This window comes from Cyprinus carpio, chromosome A14 (genome assembly GCF_018340385.1).
Source record: "Cyprinus carpio isolate SPL01 chromosome A14, ASM1834038v1, whole genome shotgun sequence".
NCBI classification, from domain to species: domain Eukaryota; kingdom Metazoa; phylum Chordata; class Actinopteri; order Cypriniformes; family Cyprinidae; genus Cyprinus; species Cyprinus carpio.
Window position 1 is genome coordinate 21,655,018 of NC_056585.1, and position 19,966 is coordinate 21,674,983.

Sequence of the window (19,966 nt, forward strand, 5' to 3'; positions counted from 1 at the left end):
ACCCCAAACTTTTGAATAGTAGTTTATATTCAGTTACTGTCATGTGTTCCACATATCCATACACCTTTATATTAACATGACATAAATGTTTTTGTGTTCAGCTCAAGATAACTGTCATTGAAACAAACCCTCCTAAACTGTCCTGTAGCTCAATTGATTCGTTTCAATGGTTCATAGTTTCAGTGCAGCTTGGCTGTAGTTTAATTACTTTAAATACAAGATGCTTGGCAAACTATCATTTTTCCATGACCCTTACTCTGGTTCAATGACAATACAGGAATTCAGACTCAGCCCACCATCTCACAAGTCTTCTTCATCATTTTTCCTTTCTTAGAATGGCTGGTGCATCACCTCCATGTTTTTATCCCTAAGTAATAAGACGGTAATGCTGTTCTGTGCAGATAAAAGCATAGGCTCTTCTGTGCTCTGTCTGTAAATGAGACTTTATTGCTCCTCCAGTCACAGTGTTTTCATCTTATACTTAAAGGAGAACCTTGGATTGAATTGCTAGCAGTGGACAAAAGATTAATTTTCTTTTTCTTTATCCTCATTCGGCAAAGATCTTTGGGCTTAGCCTGCGTTTTAGCGATTCTCTCACAAGTTAGGCTTCAGAGAGCATTTATTAACCTTTCATATGTGGACTGCCCATCTTGTTTCCAGCCAGAGAAAGGGCAGCGTAAGTGGACCAGCCTCCTGATGGAAGGATGTGAGGAGAATTGGTGAAAGGACAAAAAAAAAGCAGTAATGGATCATTGGTGTGGGTTAGGGGCTAAGCACTCACAAGAGAGTGGGATGGATTGCAGGAAATAGTCGGAGCTATGCTGTTTGTCCTACAGAGACTGTTTATCAGAGAAGCTGGGAATAGTCACATCACCAGGGGTGCTCTAAAAAATGATCTGTTTCTCTGAAAGACAGCGTGTAGGCCATCTTGGCGGTCTGCATTAGCAGGAAATGCGCTGCCAGTGTGCAGTCTGTTTCTAAGATGCATTGCAGCACAGCTGGGTTCAAAAGTTTTGTTATACTGAAGCATTTGCAGATTTGGTAATCAGGGGTTCAAAGTCTTAAGGTTTATTTCTGGAAAGGGAAAAAACAATACATCTCTGTGGCTCTATTTGCTTTTAGTTACAAATCTATGCTACACAGTGAGGGCTTCTTTTCTTTTCATCAGCACACTCTATTTTTCTTTCCTTCCTTTTTTCTCTCTCGTGTTATTTGTTCATTGTGAGCTCCTTAGAAAAGTCCTGTTACAGAGTGAGCTGTCAGCAGGGCCTCAGGAGCCATTTGTGCTGTAATCTCCTCAGGAGGTGCAATCTTTCTGAAATATCACAATTGAACTGCTATTTCATATTACGGACCTTCCACAAATAGAATCACCCTACACTTCCTACACAGTTGATTGTCAGGTCTGTCCCTCATGCTAAAGAATAAGGCATCTGAAAATAAACCTGTCATGATCACAATGTTTTAAGTAATATGCTTTCCATAGTGCTTACACCGTGTCTACTGGATTAGACTAAATTTAAATTTATCCCATTAAAATCAATTAAGGAATCTACATAGCTGTTGTTTCATATCTGGTACAAAGTGCTTTCAATTGATTTTGTTCTTATTTCCCATGTCTGTCAAAAATAAAATATATATTATACATGCATCATATGTATAATATATAATATGTAAAATTTGTGTAATACTGTATGTAGATTTTTAACAAAATTAACATTTTTAGTTTAGAATATCAGGTCTGTTACATAAACATACTGTAAATAATTGTTGTCCACTGTATTTGGCTGTCTACCTGTGTATCCTGACTAGGAATCGCCATATGTCATGCTGAAGAAGAACCATGAGCAGTTTACAGGAAATGATAAGTATGAAGGTTACTGTGTGGAACTGGCAGCTGAGATAGCCAAACACGTGGGATACCACTACATACTCAAGATAGTGGCTGATGGGAAATATGGAGCCAGAGATCCTGAGACCATGATGTGGAATGGGATGGTGGGAGAGCTTGTCTATGGTGTAAGTGCTACATCTTATTTTCTCAGATCTGAATGTCAGGACTAATGCAAGAGAATGCAAAGAGACCAATGGCTTTTTACCAGTTATGCAACTGATGCAGAAAAACATCATGGTTTTAAAATCGGAATCATTTTAATCAACATTCCTGTACTGAGAAATCTAATCATTAGTGTAGAAAACCAGACTTCAATGAGAGGAGGTTTCAGTAATTGAACCGAAAGGGTTCATATTTTCATCACAGTAATAATAATAACAGAATGAGAACATTCTTCTTGGAGAGGTGTTTAGATAGAGGTTGAAAGGTTAGAAAAAGTCCACTCTATATTTATAGTAAACCTATTTCCAATAAAAACAAATAAGAAAAATGACTCAAGCGGGCATGTGTCCTGACTTTTCCTTTCCTCGGTCCATGTGTAATTTAATTACATATTTAACAATATATATTTAGTAGTTATTGCAATAACATTATATATTCTTCTGCAGAAAGCTGATGTAGCTGTGGCCCCACTGACCATCACCCTGGTCAGGGAGGAAGTCATTGATTTCTCCAAGCCCTTCATGAGCCTTGGCATCTCCATCATGATCAAAAAGCCCACCAAGTCCAAGCCTGGTGTGTTCTCCTTCCTGGACCCTCTGGCCTATGAGATCTGGATGTGTATTGTGTTCGCCTACATTGGCGTGAGCGTGGTGCTTTTCCTAGTCAGCCGCTTCAGTCCCTACGAGTGGCACGCAGACGACTGCGAGGAAGAAGCTGAGCAGAACCCTAACCAGCCCTCCTCTTCATTCGCCCAGCCGGGTCAGGGCCAGCAGAACCAGAACCAGCAGAGTCAGGAGCAGACCAATGAGTTTGGCATCTTCAACAGTCTCTGGTTCTCATTGGGAGCTTTCATGCAGCAGGGCTGTGATATTTCCCCCAGGTGAGATGCCAGTTTGTTTTTGTTCAGCGTTTTTGCAACTGGTTTTGCTTCAGGATTTCATATTGGACATAAATTGATGACTGAACGAAATTGTGCACCATGCCAAAATATGGGAACGAAAAATTTTCTGCAAAATTAAACAGATTTTTTAATTGGTTTATAAATTTTGATGGTATTTTTGTATTTTCTTTTACTTTGCAAATTTTTGTTCATGGTTCTTTGCATATGAGGGGATATGGTGCAAACTGTCCATGTTGGCATTTGTCTAATTGTCTAAAGTGGCATCAAAGCACCATAAAGTTTGATTGGGCACACAGCATGAGCTGTTTATTTTTCTGGCTTACTCTGCTACACCATTGTATTTTTAGTGTTGCATTATGATGATTTTTTTCATCATGTCTCATTTATGTTTAGATTTCAGTTGCAAATGACGCAACGGTTCACAGTTATCATATAGATTCCCATGCTGAAGATGTTCAAATCTTTCTTAAATGTTTGGGGTTTAGTGGTTCCTCAGAGGCACTGCTGTTGTGTCGCTCTTGGCAGATTACTGAACTGTGTTTGTAGTTTAGTCATTTCTCATTTTCACAGCTGGTTTGTGGTACATGGCAGTATTTCTGAAGATCAGATAGAGCTGCACATCCACTTGGACCGGACACAAGTCTAATGCCACGGTGTCTAATTAGAGGAAGACAGCAGCACTTTGAAAGGCAGATTAAAGTGCTGTGAGTGCTGCATCGCTTTTGCTGGAGATGAAATGTCTCTCTCTACACAGTTACTGGACTCTCAAAGGTCACCAATTAAATTCCTAATTAATAGGGGGTGAAGTTGGCAACAGGAGGTCAATGGCTGTGGGTTTTAAGGGCAAAGGGTGGGATAGTGCAGTAGGTCTCAGAGAGAGGAATGCCAGAGGCAGAGTACAGGCAACACATTTAAGTCTAGTTGATGCTTAAAGCTGACATTACACACGGATATCCAGGTTCTGCAATATAATTAAATGTCTATCTGATATGTGAGCCTCTTTTTAAAAAAGGGGATTGGGGGTTATAAATGTGTGGCTGTGGTTGATATAATATTTAAAAAAATACATATGTATATACATGGTTACTATTAAAAAAAAAAAAACATGGTTACAATAATTAAATATACTATAATTAAAAATACTATAATTATAATAATAAAACTCTGATAAATTTTTGTGAGGGTTATTGGGGTCCCCTTGAAACATTTCTGTTGTGGTCTGTGCTACTTGCAGCACATTTCGGTATTTGGTTGTGTTGTGAGTGTTTGCAGCGAGTTTCTGTATTTGGTTGTGTTGTGAGTATTTGTAGTGCGCTTCTGTATTTTGTTGTAGTGAGTTTTTGCAGCATGTTTCTGTATTTGGTTGTGTTGTGAGTATTTGCACCGTGTTTCTGTATTTGGTTGTATTGTTAGTATTTGCAGCACATACAGTATGTTGTCAAACTGATGAAGATGTTCTCTCAAATTGCTGGTGCTTTTTCTATTTGCATATGCTTTCTTAAGTTTTAGCGTGTTGAGCTCTCTTGGCCACCATAGATTATTAATGAACAGATTTCATTCAGTATTGAAAGTGAATCAGTTCAGAGTAGTTGAAAATGAATTTTTAAGAAGATTTGTGTACATATCACTGTTAGCTTAGGAACAGGCTAATGCTAAATTATTTTGGAATCAGTTGAGTTTGCTGTGCATTTAATGTGAGGAGTCTGAAATAAAGCGAGTCACTTTTGCACTTCTGTTTCACTTACAATGCTGCCTCAGGAGGCAGCTGCCTAAGTAGAGAGAAGACAGCAGGGCAGCTCATTGTGATTTGGAACAGAGCTCATATAATGTTTTTTGCAGTTTTTCCTGTGAATGTCATTCCATCAACATAGCAATATTTATACCCTTCCTTTTTTGGAGGGGACAATTACTACTTTAAGTATAATTACAAATTGGTACGTTGGCAGGGAGTCATTAAGAATCTAAGCTGTGATGAGTAAATCATGAGTTCAGTTTCACAGGTAACATCTCACACACATTTTAGTGTGGGTTTTATGTTCATCAGCGCTTGCAGCTATAAGTTCTCACTTTTAGCTGTTAGAGTTATTATTCTGTAATTCTTGGCATTAAGTTGATACCTGATTTGTCTGCAAGAGTGAAAACAAAACCAAAGTGTTGATGAATCTTTTTGAATTCTTAAATGCCGCTTTTTCCCCAAAATGTTTAACAGTGACTGTCCTAAACCATTTAGATTGTGCCGACATAATGGTTGGGTGTCCACATCACTATGCTGTCACTTTGGTTCACAGTGTCCACTGTAATATGAATAAATTATACTGCAGCAGAACCACAACAGTATTGCAAGCCTCCTTCCTCCATAACTGTTTTTTTACAGTCATTACTATTCAAAAGTTTGCAGTCTATAAGATTTTTTAATGTTTTTGAAAAGTTTATCATTCACCAAGGCAGCATCTATCAGTAATACTGTAAAATTTAAATATTATTACAATTAAGCAATTTAGCTGTTTTTTATTTTAATATATTTTAAAATGTAATTTATTCCTTTTTATTATTATTTTTGTAACAATGTAAAAGTCTTTACTGTCACTTCTGATCAAATTAATTCATCCTTGCTAAATAAAAGTATTATTTTATCAATATACATGTACAGTATATTTTACTCTCATTAATTACCACCGCCAGACTAGCTCTTTCTCATCAATTACAATGAATGACAAAAAATAATTAAAAGTAAAAGTCCCAGCCAATGAGAAAAATAATCACTATAATGTTCAGTTAACTTATACTCTTATCCCACAATGCAGTGCAATTTGTTTTTACAAGTAATTTGCTGTGTTGGTATGGAAAATGACCTTAACCTGCACTAATTCACAGTAATAAATCTTGTACAATTCTGTACAGTCTGTCATCCAGCATATCAGAACATACAGACAGTGTATGTCTCTGTGAGCTCCTGTATGAATTGATTGTTCTGTCTCAGCAGTGGTGTTGAAATGTCAGTGGTGTGAGGGAGAGCAGCACGCCGCTTTCCTGTGGATGTCTCCTGTGATGGGGCATGGAGAGCCTTCAGAGGATCTTAATTAGACTGTGTCATTCCTCCCTGTCATTTCTCGCTGTGACTCAGACTCTGCAGAATGGAATCACCAATGTTGTAGTGATTATACCTTCTCTTTCCGTGTAACTGAAGTTCTAGAAACAAGTGAGGATGGGCTGCGGATGGCATGTCCGCATTGCGGGTGAACATGTTTTGCCGTCTTGAACACGTCACCTCAGACACTGCTGGATGAGCAGCCATGCCTGACTGGATATTCATGATTCTGTTTGTGTGATGACATTTAATTAGTAATGAGAGGAGAGAGTGGATGATAGAACGAGCATGGCAGCTGCATTAACAACTTCCATTATACTTCTTTAATCATGGGTAGTCAGAGCTCCTCTCTGTGATCATCTGCGTTTGAATATACACACTTAGCCCTCTCGTTTAATGAGCGCTGATGGGTTGAATGGTGAGTGGTCTGGCCGTTCGATGGTAACAGTCAGACTATGCTTTGTCCATTCATGTGCTATTTATTCTATGGGAGAAAAAATCCCTGTTCAAATGTCATACCTGTCACTCAAACCTCCCCATCAGGCCTAATTTATGCTAGCCACTCAAGATAATGTTTATCTCCTCACAAAGGTGCCCACAATCTCATATCTCATGTTACATTTCTCTTCTCTTCTCTTCTCTTCTCTTCTCTTCTCTTCTCTTCTCTTCTCTTCTCTTCTCTTCTCTTCTCTTCTCTTCTCTTCTCTTCTCTTCTCTTCTCTTCTCTTCTCTTCTCTTCTACAGTCACACATTTTTGTTGACTATCCATTTATCAGTTTTAAAATTGTATATATTATATTATATATATAATATGTGTGTGTGTGTGTGTGTGGTGTATACTAGTGCTGTCAAATTGATTAATCATGATTAAATCACATCCAAAATAAAAGTTTGTTTACATAATAAATGTGTAATATGTGTATATATAAATATACACATACATGTATATATTTAAGAAATATGTAATATATATTTATATATAATATGAATCATATATAAATATGAATATATCTATATACATTTATATTTCTTACATTTATTTATATATACATATAAATATACAGAGTACAGGCACATATTAAGGGCGACCATATGCCCTCTTTTTGCAGGACATGTCCTCTTTTTGGACCTTAAAAAAATGCGTCCGGCCGGGATTTCTTAATGGCTCCAAAATGTCTGTGATTAGGGTGTTTTCTGTATCCTGCTTCCGCTGAATTTCTGACCATTGCCGCCTGCTCTCGCGATTTTCGTGTCCACTAAACATTCTAATACTGTATATAAATTTGGCGCATCAGGGAGCTGCTCTCTGTATGCTGAGTATTATAATCTTTTTTGAATGAGCGTTCATGCTTTTCACATTTAACTTTCGATTTTGTGATAACACGCACTCTGTGTAAAGGAAGCACATCTTACAAGATCAGAAATTTTGCCAAGAGTTCAGGATCTGTTAAGCAGCAAATAGTCCAGCATGGTCTTGCCAGTCATCTCTCCTTATTCTTGACCTGAGATCAGTCAAATCTGAGTCCTGCAAGTCGTTGGATGCAGGGTTGCCAAGTACACATTTTTTTTCCACAGAATTAGGCTACTTTTAAACTGTTGCCATGGGCTGGTTCTCCCAAGTGGGTTAAAGGTGAAACATTTTGCATTCTACCTATGGTAACATTTTCATGGACTTTTACATTAACTGTTCCCTCCTGGTAAAATGAACTCAATTCAAGCAGCTGAGTCCTTAATCATTTTCAAGAAACAGCTGAAAACACATCTCTTTCATCTTCATTTAACCCTCTAACTAGCGCTCTCTGTTTCTAAAGCTGATTCAAATTTTATCTGCTTGTTTTTTTTTATTAAAAAATAAATAAATAACTTGACCCTCTAACATCTGCACTCTTTATTCTATTTATATTGTAAGTACTTGTTTTATTTAAAAATAAAAAAGAGCCTAGCATTCTATATTCTTTATCTATTCTTTCTACTTTTTTCTTTTTTATAAATAATGACCTTCAAACACAAGCATTATCTATTATTTTTCTGTTCTGTTGACTTTTTTTTTTTTTTAAATAAGCCTTCCCACACTAGCATTACCTATTATTTTCCATTCTGTCTACTTGAATCATTTTTATTTATGATAAAAATAAATCAAGCAAGCAAAAAAAAAAAAAAAAAAAAAAAAAACTTGCTATGTATACTATGTTAGGTGAAACCCCACCCCCACTGTCCTCTTTTTGTAAAACTAAAATATGGTCACCCTATGTAAACACAAACTTTTATTTTGGATGTGATTAATTATACACACAATACACACATACATACTATCACAATCCGGTGCACTCAAAACATTCACGAAGATGATGAAAGTAAAATAATCCTTGATTATCCACACAGAAGGAAGGCTTAGCACACGTGAAAACATGGACAAGATCCAACGACTAACACTAATCAGACAGGAACTAAAGTACATAGACAAATGAAGATAATTAACAAGTCACACCTGAACATAATGACGTAATCAGACACGAGGGAAGAGGAAAGACAACAAACTAAAAGTCCATGATGGTGACATACATACATATTTTTACACCTATATATATATATATATATATATATATATATATATATATATATATATATATATATATGCGCTCTCCAAGGCTAAATTTATTTGATCAAAAATACAGTAAAAACCTAATATTGTGAAACATTTTTACAGTTTAAAATAACTGTTTTCTATTCTAATATATATTAAAATTTAATTTATCTAATGCAAAGTTGAATTTTCAGCAGCCATTACTCCAGTCTTCAGTGTCACATAATCCTTCAGATATTATTTTGATATGCTGATTTGGTGCTTAAAAACATTCATTTTTATTATACATTTTGAAAACATCCGTGCAGCATACTATTTATTTTTATGTAAACCTTGACAGTTTTTCAGTATTCTTTGAAGAATATGTTCAAAAGAACACTATTTATTTGTAATAGAAATCTTTTGTAACTAAGTCACACAGGAACTATGATTGTCAGCACTAGTTATGAAAGTTAAGTGTGCCTGTCAAGGTATTTTTTAATTATTTTAGATTTTGTTCTTATCTAAATCTTCCCAGTCACTTCATGGTTCATAGCCTCTGGCAGGAATCCCCCCTAGTCCCCAGAATGGAATGACATGCTCTCACTTGTGTTATGCTTGGATTGCTCTTCTAAGCTCTGCAGTACCTCCATCACTCATGTTCATTTAGTCTTTGCCTGGCTCTTTTTGTCCCTCTATGTTCCAGATGTGCACAGCAGGTCAGTTCAGGTGATCTGTACTTTGAGCAGAATGTATCTAGTATTGAGTGGTTGATGGATCCTGTTACACTGATGATGGCTCTCACAGGACAAGGATCTTTTCCATACCTCCCAGCACCCTGCCAACAATGGCACATTAAAAGTCATTTTGTGTCATCACACCAACACACACAACCGCACTTTAGTGGCCCACAGCACACCTGCTACAGTGATTAAGTTTGGTGTGGATAAAATATTGCTCTACTCGTCATTTTGAGCTGGTTTTTGTGTATTTTGGTGCTCACTTGATACATCTACCTTTGTGTGAATGACTAAGTAATCCATAGTCATTCTGAGAATAACAAAAATTAAATGGCTGGGACACGTTCTGCAAATCACGTGAAGCCTAGATGTTTATTGTGCTTCAGTTAGTATATATATATATAATTTTTTTTTTTTTTTTTTCAAAATGTTTTTGAAAATAATTTATTAAATAAAAAATACATACATTTATTTAATCAATAATATAAGTAATAATATTGTGAAATATATAATCATATTTTATAATTACATTTAAAATATTTAATTTGAATGATATAATTATAATTTAAAATATATATACTAAAATATATATATTACATAAATGAAATATAGACATCAAAGCTAAATTTCTTTAAGCATCATTACTCCAGTCTTCAGTGTCACATGATCCTTTAGAAATCATTCTAATATGCTGATTTGCTGCATTGAAAACATTTTGTAAAATTATCAATGTTGAAAAGAGTTTCAGAAGTAATCAGAAGTAATTAAATATTTTCCCCACATTGTATCCATTATGACAACAATTATATTTGTTTGGCAATGCAGATTGATGTTTAAATTCAGCATGTCGTTTCAATTGTAATATTCATGCTACTGTGGTGCTTCCTTGGTTTCCTTGATGTTTCATTTAAACTCTTAAAATTACTGTCTTTCCTTCTTAGTGTAGCTTTTAGCTAATTGCATCATAGTCAAAGACCTGTAAAGACAGAATTAAAAGATACTGTCAAGACATGCTTTTTAGGAAAAGATAAAAGTTTGAGGGGTTTTTTAACTGCGTTGTGCAACAGGCCTCCAGAAGGGATAGAATGAACATAAGAACAGGAGCAGCAACAGTTTTCTTTTTAATTATCTTCAGTGAAGCAGACCCTAGAGGACTCCACTTAGACTTTGTTATGCAGTTCAGTCTGTGTTTCCTCTGAGGAGTTACATCCCTTATTAGTTATTTAGAGAAACTGCCTGAGTCAGTGTCCAGTGTTCAGCATATTTACTTAAACGCTCATGATCTGCCTCACATCAGCTCATTTATGAAGATTTTTTTTGAAGAAAAAACAGTTGTACAGTGAAAAAACAGAATTTAGTAACAATAAAACAGAACGTGAGAAAAAAATAAAACATTTTATAGGGACCAAGGTATAATTATGAATGAGCATACCTTTTTTATTTATGTATTTCTTTATAGAAATACATTTATTAACATTTTTTTAAATAAAAAGTTGTTAATCTAGTTGATGCACTGAACTTTTATTAACAGCGAACAACTGCATTTTTATTAGCTAACTTTGACAAAAGTTAATAAATTCTCTGAATCTGTATATATATATATATATATATGTTATTTGTTGAAACCTTCTCAAATGTACAGAAAAAAATCTGTGTGTATATATATATATATATATATATATATATATATATAGCTGATATTTAGTTAATTAATGTTTATCAATGTATTAATAAAAATGAGACCTAATTGTAAAGTGTTACAGTGTTACCGACATGTTAGATATTCAGTACAGTCATCTGTTTCACATCCTCACCAGTAAAAAAAAAATAGCATTTCTGTGTGGGACTTTGGTAGAGACAGTTCAGAGATAGAATAACAGATTTTCAATTCAATGACAGAGACTGATGAAAAGAGAAAACACAGCAGACAAACAGTGAGCTTCTCCATGCTGCACAGATGCATGCTGGCCGTAGACGGCGTTCAGTCAGTTTTCTTTCAGTGTTGACGGAAAGCTGCTTGGTGACAAAACCCATCTTAGCTGCCTGTTTGGAGAGAAGAGAGTGCTGCCATGGCAACGCTGAAAGACATGGGTGTTTCCTCTGGAGTGGCACTGCTCACAGTGTGATTTGTGTTATGTTGATGCACACTGTGTCTAATGCTGGTTCTAAATGTGTACACTGTGTGTTGTTGCAGAGAGAGTCGATATCTGTGCCACCTTATCTTGGAATAGGGCAGTGCAGAAGATTATGGCTATAATTTATATAGCACAGGAGGACAGTTTTATCTCAGCCATGGATTTCATAAGACACTTACACATCTGTCTAAATACAAGACTCTGAGGTAAGCTTGTTTTATAAAGATCTGTGAGATTTAAGGAATTAAAAGTGCATAAATAAACCACAGCAGTTTCATACAGAGTCACATACATGTGCTTGAGAAATGAGCGTATTATGCAGACATTAGGGAAACCTCTCACAGTTTTTCTCGCATTTAATTGCAGTCGTTTGCTGTAAACTCCATTTGCATACTTGTCTCATTCCATACATGCAGATAGTAAATACTGATCTTGTGAGGAAGAGGGAGCGGCGGTGTGGATTTAAGCACTGAGAGATTTTGACATGTGACCAGGAATGAGATCAGTGTGTCAGCTTCACACCGCTCAAACGGTGCCCGGCAAAAGCTGTCAAACAACATCAGAGCTGTGAGCTGCAATTCCCTCCGCCAGCTTTGAATTTCTGGTGACCAAGCCTCTTGCACAAATTTTGCCTGTGGTATTTTTGACTTTCACAGCCGGCTGATGTTTTGCATAGGTTTAAGAATGATCTGAAAACTGGGAGGGAAACATAAACATTATTAGCTTGGCTCATGAATATTAATTTGGTGATTAACTGGTTTGCTTAAAATGCACAAACTTTAAGTGGGCACTGGCTATATAAGGATTACCATGCATTAATTGCGTTTTTATTTATTCTGCTGATACAGCCATTTGGCCAAGGCTTCTGCCTGAGCTTAAAGCATTTTTTTTTTTTACCCTGCCGGTTAAATTTTTTTCTTTGCATTGTGGCCAAGCAAACAAAGCTTTTTAAATACATGATTTTTGCTCAGAAACTGTGGGTCCCTGTATCTCTGTATAAATGTGCTTGTGTAAATCAAGAAAAATTTATATTAAAAAAATTATTACAGATTTTTTTTAACGTATTAAAATATGAATACTTATATTAATTTTAGTTCTAATCTTTTAATCATCTAATCTTGTAATCATTGTGTAGCATGCAACGAGTTTATAGTTATAACATGAGTTTATAGTTACCAGTGTTATTTAAAGGGGTCATGACATGGGTTTTTTTATTTTATTATTATGGTCCCCTAGGTGCAATTATAGTATAACTATAGTTTTTTTAAAAAAAAAAACTTTTAAAATGTAGTGAATTATGACATTTTCCCACCCTGTTTCTCATCCTTTGATGCAAACAGTCTGTTTTTGGGTTGTTTCCCCTTTAAGAGTTCAGTGTTAACGCCCACTGTTATGATTGGCTAACGACAGCGCCTATGGATCAATTATTAACATCCCCAGCCAGAACATTTGTGGATTGAGCGTAACTGTTTAGTAGCGGGTGATGCATTCGAAGCGATGGCTCTTGCAATGATTAAAACCTTATATGTTTGAGCACATCTGCGTGTCATTGTAATTTTCCTGTACACAGACCCACTCGCTGTCTGTCGACTGAACACTTGTGAGGCGTGCGGCGCAACAACGATACGAAATGAGCGTAGTTGTCTTGTGCTGGAGGCGGTCATATGCAAATGGTTGGAACGTCACTTCGCACCGTGATGTCACTTCTTACCATGGATCCAGAACGAGCTGTATTTGGTGGTTGATTTAATATGTGGATGGTTTTTAATTGGGTTGGCGTCTTGATGTATGAAACTTGCTGCATGTTTTAATGGTACAAAGACCTCTTATATTCCAAAAGATCAAGGCAAATTTGGTTTCTCATTTCATGACCCCTTTAAGTATCATTTATATATTATTATAGTATTTATTAAGGTTATGAATTAGCTTTTATTTTTATATTTTCAGTTTTCATTCTAATTTAACCTTAGGTTTTAATAATGTTAAACTTTTGTCATTTTTATTAGTTTTTTTTTTTTTGTTAAATATTTTAATTTAGCTTTAATTGCTTTAGCTTAAACCTGTTTTTCTTTAGTTACAAAATCAAAATTTCTAATATTTGATTTTTTAAGGTTTGTTTTTCATCTCTAATAAAATAGTTAAAAAATATTTAAATAATAATAATAATAAAATAGTTTTTCCATCTATTTTATTTCATCTTTTGTCAGTGTAAAGCAAGTTTAAGATGTGTCACATTTAGCCTACTGTGTGCAGCATTCTCCAGTGTTTCAATTATCAAGCAGTTATTAAATCTCAATATGGAGACTACTGAAATTACTAAGCAAAGACATCATTTAGTATTGAATCATCCATTTTATATTCTCAAAGAAATGTACTTCAGTCTGCTTTCTCTTTTGATTATCTTGTTATTTGGCGGTTGTAAATATGGCATGCTGTATTTGTCAGAATGTGTATTTGTGTATTAAGGGTAATTAGCTAATATGAATTATGAGGCTGAATAAACAGCAGACACAACACATCAGCATCTTCATCAGACCAGTTTCGCACTAACTCAACACACTTCGGCACGTCCTGTCGTGAATCTTTTTTACGGTGTAGCCTGGTCACGCTGAATATTGATTTACCAGCGTCATTACATTATAATACTGCTGTGTACTAAACCATTCAGTGAATAAATTTCCCAACCTACACTAGGTGCTTACATAGCTTTCTGTGTACAGCTATATTTGTAAACACATTTCACACAATAAGAGGACATGGAAATGAAAAATAGACATGAATGAGAGTCTCAGGTTTTGAAATCAATCTCAATAGACCTGTTGACTATCCTGGACACCCTCTGTCAAGGTGGATTCACCACGGTTAACCCTGGTCTTTACTCCAGCAGAGAAAGAGGATTATGCCGCCCGGCTGCCAGGAACTCAGGGGAGAGCGGCCTTTGTTTTGTTTATGCTTTATAGTCCTGCAGGTAGACCTTCTAGAAATCCCTCAGAGATTTTAAACTGATCTCGTATGCCTGCCTGAGCTCCATTCAGGTCACAGGTTTAGAGAGATGTTTAAAAAGTGTTCTTGTTTCATGGTGTTCTGGATTCAGGATTTGGCAAGGGGTGAAATTGTTCTTCCTTTTTTTAACCTTGTGAAATTGGAATTTGTGACCGGAGATATCTCGATCCAGCTCTTGAAGAAAAAAATCAAATATTCGTTATGCTCTTTCTCCTAAATACATATTTATTCACTCTTTTGACAATCACTGCACTTTAAAAGGGTTCACAGGTTCTTGCCTTTTTCATATTTCTGTTTATCGCAATCTCATCAGCCTTTCATCACGACTGGTTCTGCCTCCCTCACAGCTTAAATGATTAAAACGAGCGTTTGTTTTTGTTTATGTGTTTAATCTGAGCAGCTTTTCCAGTTCCACCACACATATCGAACAACTACTTTCCTTGGAACCTTTTCCACACACCATTGTAGTGTGCTGCTTATAGACTCACTTGAGCAAGAGAGAGAGACTCATGCTTGGGGATTTGGACAAATCCGTTTTTTTGTTTTATTTTATTTTTTCATTATTGGTTAAAGTGCAATTACAGTGCCGGCAGAGTGCTCTCATCACTAATAATCCCTGGCAATTAATATGCATATATATTGATTTAACATACTGGCAACTTTTTAAAAGTGAGATTAATGCGCTGCTGGAGAGTTGCATTGTGATGAGCCTTATCTCGTTTCAGCACATTTCACTAAGAGTTTATAGCTGAGTGGAGACAGGGAGCATTGTATCAAACAGACTAGACCTCCACTACTGTAAGCATCAATGTGTGCATGGAGAAGCTACACACACACGCAGACTTTTGTTATATGGTTAGGATGTAGAAAATGTTCAGTGCTCCACAGAATGGGATTTGATTTTTTGAATGAGTACACCTGATAAACTCATAATGGATCTCCATTTGAGCATGAGATTTCCATTAGTTTCTCTGAATTATTTTAGCAGAACAGATACAAAATATTCAGCTCATCCTGAATAAAATTCTGGCTGATAAACTGATAATTATGTTCATGTTATGGCTGATATCCAATAAATGACTGAAATGGCGGATTTCTGAAGGATCAAGTGACTGTGAAAACTGGAGTAATGGAGTAATGGCTGTTGAAAATTCAGCACGGGAACAAATTACATTTTAAATGTATTATTAGTATATTGGTATATAAATATAGTAATAATATTTCAAAATATTGCTGTTTTATTGTAATTTTGATCAACAAAAAAATGCAGACTCTCAGAAACAGCTTAAAAATTGTACCGACCCTAAACTTTTGAACAGTAGTGTAAATTAAAAATAAAACACTTAAAACTAAAATCTGTCATTTTAAATGCTGTAAGTGAATTTAGGCATTATAAATGTACACTTTTGAAAAATTGATATAAATTTTTATATTTTCTAAGGATTTACATATTTCATTTTGCACTGTCCATCTACTATTCTATATTTCTTTGAAATAAATGCTATTTGGTTTGATGTTTGGTTTTATAATATAAACACATGTTTTAGGTGTACTTGAGTGTACTTACTGAGGCTGCTGTATATGTGTATAATTGCATTTACGTACACTTCCATGTTTCCACAGGTCTCTCTCTGGCCGTATCGTGGGTGGTGTGTGGTGGTTCTTCACTCTGATCATCATCTCCTCATACACAGCCAACCTAGCTGCGTTTCTCACAGTGGAGAGGATGGTGTCACCAATCGAGAGTGCAGAGGATCTGGCTAAACAGACTGAGATTGCTTATGGGACTCTAGATGCCGGTTCCACTAAAGAGTTCTTCAGAGTAAGAGAAGCCATGAAGTGTTATCTTAAAAAAGTATATTTGTAAATATATAATATTTCACTTTCTTTCCTCATTTAGAGGTCAAAGATCGCAGTATTTGAGAAGATGTGGTCCTATATGAAGTCTGCAGACCCCTCAGTGTTTGTGAAAACCACAGATGAAGGAGTTATACGGGTGAGGAAATCCAAAGGGAAGTACGCCTACCTGCTGGAGTCCACCATGAATGAGTACATCGAGCAGCGCAAACCCTGTGACACTATGAAGGTCGGAGGAAACCTGGACTCCAAAGGCTATGGCATCGCCACCCCCAAAGGATCCCCTCTCAGGTAAAGCCAGCTGTCCAATATATGCTAACTGTATGGATTTAACCATTATGAAAATAACATCTGTTGGTGGTTCAGTGGTGGTAGAGGCTGGATACAGTACTGAAGGGGTTATGTTCACCTTGGCTAACTGGATTATCTATTTTCATCTTGCATTTCACAATCTTGCAAGCCAGTTCTGAGTACTAGGTTATAAAGGACACTGCAAACTAATGCAATCTGGCGTACTTTACTGAATGTATACAGCATCACTCTATCACTGCAGTCCAGACCCTTAAATCAGCTCTTTTAAAATGACAAGTGTGCTTGAGCATACTGCATAGACTTCATGTGCTCTTCTCCATAATTTGATTAATTTTCGCTGACATGATTTGTTTTGATGAGTTTTGCAATTAAGACACATTCTGTTATAAGCATAATTTACATCAAAAAAAAAAAACATGTTTGTGATGAGAATGGCTTACTCACTGCACAGCGCCAAAAACACATTTAGCACCTGGATTGTGGATGGTTCATGAATAAGATGCAGGTGGTGTGGCTGTTCAGTGAACTCGCCTGGTTTCTCTTTTTTTAAGGACTTTTTAATGGTTATGCGTGACATCCTTAAATAAGTCATTATTGGAACGAAGGGGGTGAGGGTGGAAGTACTGTACTAAGCAGCCTCTGCTATAACAGAACATGCTGTTGTGTGGGTGTACATACTTGTGTGTGGAGCTGTTCAAAATCCCGCTCATACCTCATGTTGCTTGAAGGGGTTTTCAGCACACTCCACCAGAAGTGCTTGCATAAGAAATGGCAGGAAAATGATGCACCCTCTTCAGAAGCTCTTTAGGAAACACGTGTGTTCATCGTCCTTTCATTAAACAGCAGCGCCGCTCAGCAGAGCCCATTGAGACGGCTCAGACATTATTCATGACAGGCTCTTTGAAACTATAGGTTTACCAAATGCTAATTTCACTTTCTCTCCTCCTTCATTACAAATTACAAAAGGTTTCTCCTCACAGAGTGACTCGCACATGTGAGAAATTGGGCAATCAGTTGTTATTCTTATGCAAGCCACTTCTGAAGATGAATGTCAACATTAACGCGTTTCTTTTATATTCTCTGCAATATAAGGTGAACAGTTGTTATTTCAATTGTACGCCACCATCATTAACGTCACATTTATTGTGCTTGAACATACCCATCTGACTAATACACCATGGCCCACATGATATTACATTCATTGCTGTGCAAAGGGCCTCACAAGGGCAATTTGGAGCTGTTGAAATAACCTCAATAACTCCATCTCTCTCTAATAAGATAAGCTCCTTGGGGAAACGACCTCATAGCAATTGTACAGTCATTTTTTGGGTCACCTTATAGCAAAGCGAACAGGTGGAGAGCGGGGATGGAGTGGGAGAGAGACATCGGATTTAAGATGTAAATGCCTGACTTCCATCTTGCCACCTAGGGCAGGACTCAAATTAAATTCAGTACTAGCTAGCCATTACTGTGACAGCAAGAGTGAAAGAGGCTTGGAAATGAATTCATAAATGTGTTTCTCTGTCTGGTGAGTTACCAGCTGTGCAGTGTATATCTGATTTTGAGAGAGAGCGACTCCCATACTGACACATACATGTACCAGTATATGCTATATGGGCATATACTGCGTGATTTAATCACATGGAAGACAATGGGAGAATTTGCTTTCTCTGTCAAAATTGGTAGACACTGAGAATCTTATGTCTAGATTGTGTCTAGATTAACATCTAGATTGAGTTATGATTTGCTGGACTAACCATGTGGTGCAGTTGTCAAAATATACTATAATTCTCCATGTACCTTCACTGAATTTTTGGCTGCATTTACACTATCAATCAACTTTTTTCATATACAGTATTATTATTTAAACAGCATGACAAAAAAATGGATGTGAGATCTATGCATTAAACATTGCAATGTAAATGTAGCTTTAATGACACTGATCAGAGCCTTTAATAGAGATCATTTTTACACCTAACTATCTGATACTGTATGTTACGGTCTGCTAGCCTCATTACACTTTAATGAACAATTTCTTAACCAAGAAGATGTTAATTAAGCTTTTAAACTTGTTTTACTTTTTACTTCACTTTGTGTTTTATAGGTTAATTTATTGACTGAAGTAAAAATCAGTTGTTTTGGTGCATTTTGACAGCTGTTCCACATTTTCCTTGTCTTATCTCCGACTGATACCTTAAATCGGTTTGTTTTGCAGTCAAGATGCACCAGTCCTAAAGATTTATGCGTGTGCCCTTTTATCTCTATCCATCTGTGCCCATTCTCTGAGTTTAGTCAATAAAATCATCTCACCCAAAGCACTGCCACCTCCTGAAGCAAATACTCATCAAACTGAATGTAGCTGTTTGTTCCTCATTCCTGAGACACTCTCTGACTTCTTTCTTTCTGGTACTTCTGGGATTAGAAAGAATTCTTGGGTTTTATCAAGCCAGAGAATCACTTTCCTAAATGTGCAGAGCTGCAGACGACATTTGCTCGCGACACGGATCAGCCAGCTGGTTACATGGGTCGTGAGGAGATGTATGTTTGGGCCTGTGAACTGTATGTGGTGTTCAAGACCCGAGGATGAAGAAGTTGAAAAGAGATGAAAAGAGAGGTGCTTTAGATGTGGTTCCTCAGATCAGTCATGTGGGGCAGGGGAATTAAAATCAAAAATTTATGTCGGTCAAACCCTTTTGGTATTGTTTTTTTTTAAGCTAAGACAACTTTAGTATAATGTTCATGCTGCTCCTTTCAAAACAATGAAAGTAAATGGTGACTAAGCTCCAAAAATGACAAAAATCACTATAAATGTAGTCCATATGACGTGCATCTAATAAATTATTAATTCAAGAACATTGAGCTAGTTTACTACAACAATGGTGATGTGAACTTGACATACTTTTGAAAACCCAGTGTTTAGTTGGTCCTGAAAAGCACTTATTGTCACAATTTTAAACACGGCAGCTTTCTTCTTCCATGAGGGGGACTGGCGTCACAACGGGTTTGTTTCCAGGCAGACACTTAAAGAATGTGACACACGTCTCGCGGAAATCGTGTAGAATCCAACCAATCAGATGAAGACTTTGAAACGCCAAAGTGTTTCCCATTTTGTGTGCCTTATGCATCAGAAATTCAGCTAACGGTCAATGGGCATGACGTCTGAGGCTGAGACTACCTCTAATGTAATGCTCCTGGTTCTAAAGCACATTCGGTTACAATTTTGGTGTGATTTTTTCTTATGCGTCTGTTATACGCCGTAGCCTTTACGCCGTAGGCTATGCGTCGGTTTTAATTTATACTTCTGCGTCGTT

The 19,966-nt window shown here is 36.4% G+C and overlaps 1 protein-coding gene across 2 annotated transcripts in view; it reads left to right on the top strand.

Moving 5' to 3' along the window:
- LOC109055717 (glutamate receptor 1-like) overlaps positions 1–19,966 on the top strand; it is a 62,917-nt gene that overhangs the window by 33,081 nt on the left and 9,870 nt on the right. For both annotated transcript variants that reach the window (XM_042770214.1, XM_042770213.1), the window contains exons 10-13: positions 1,813–2,019; positions 2,503–2,936; positions 16,110–16,308; positions 16,387–16,634. In XM_042770214.1, coding sequence (XP_042626148.1) covers positions 1,813–2,019; positions 2,503–2,936; positions 16,110–16,308; positions 16,387–16,634 — 1,088 coding nt within the window. The remainder of the gene's footprint in view (positions 1–1,812; positions 2,020–2,502; positions 2,937–16,109; positions 16,309–16,386; positions 16,635–19,966) is intronic.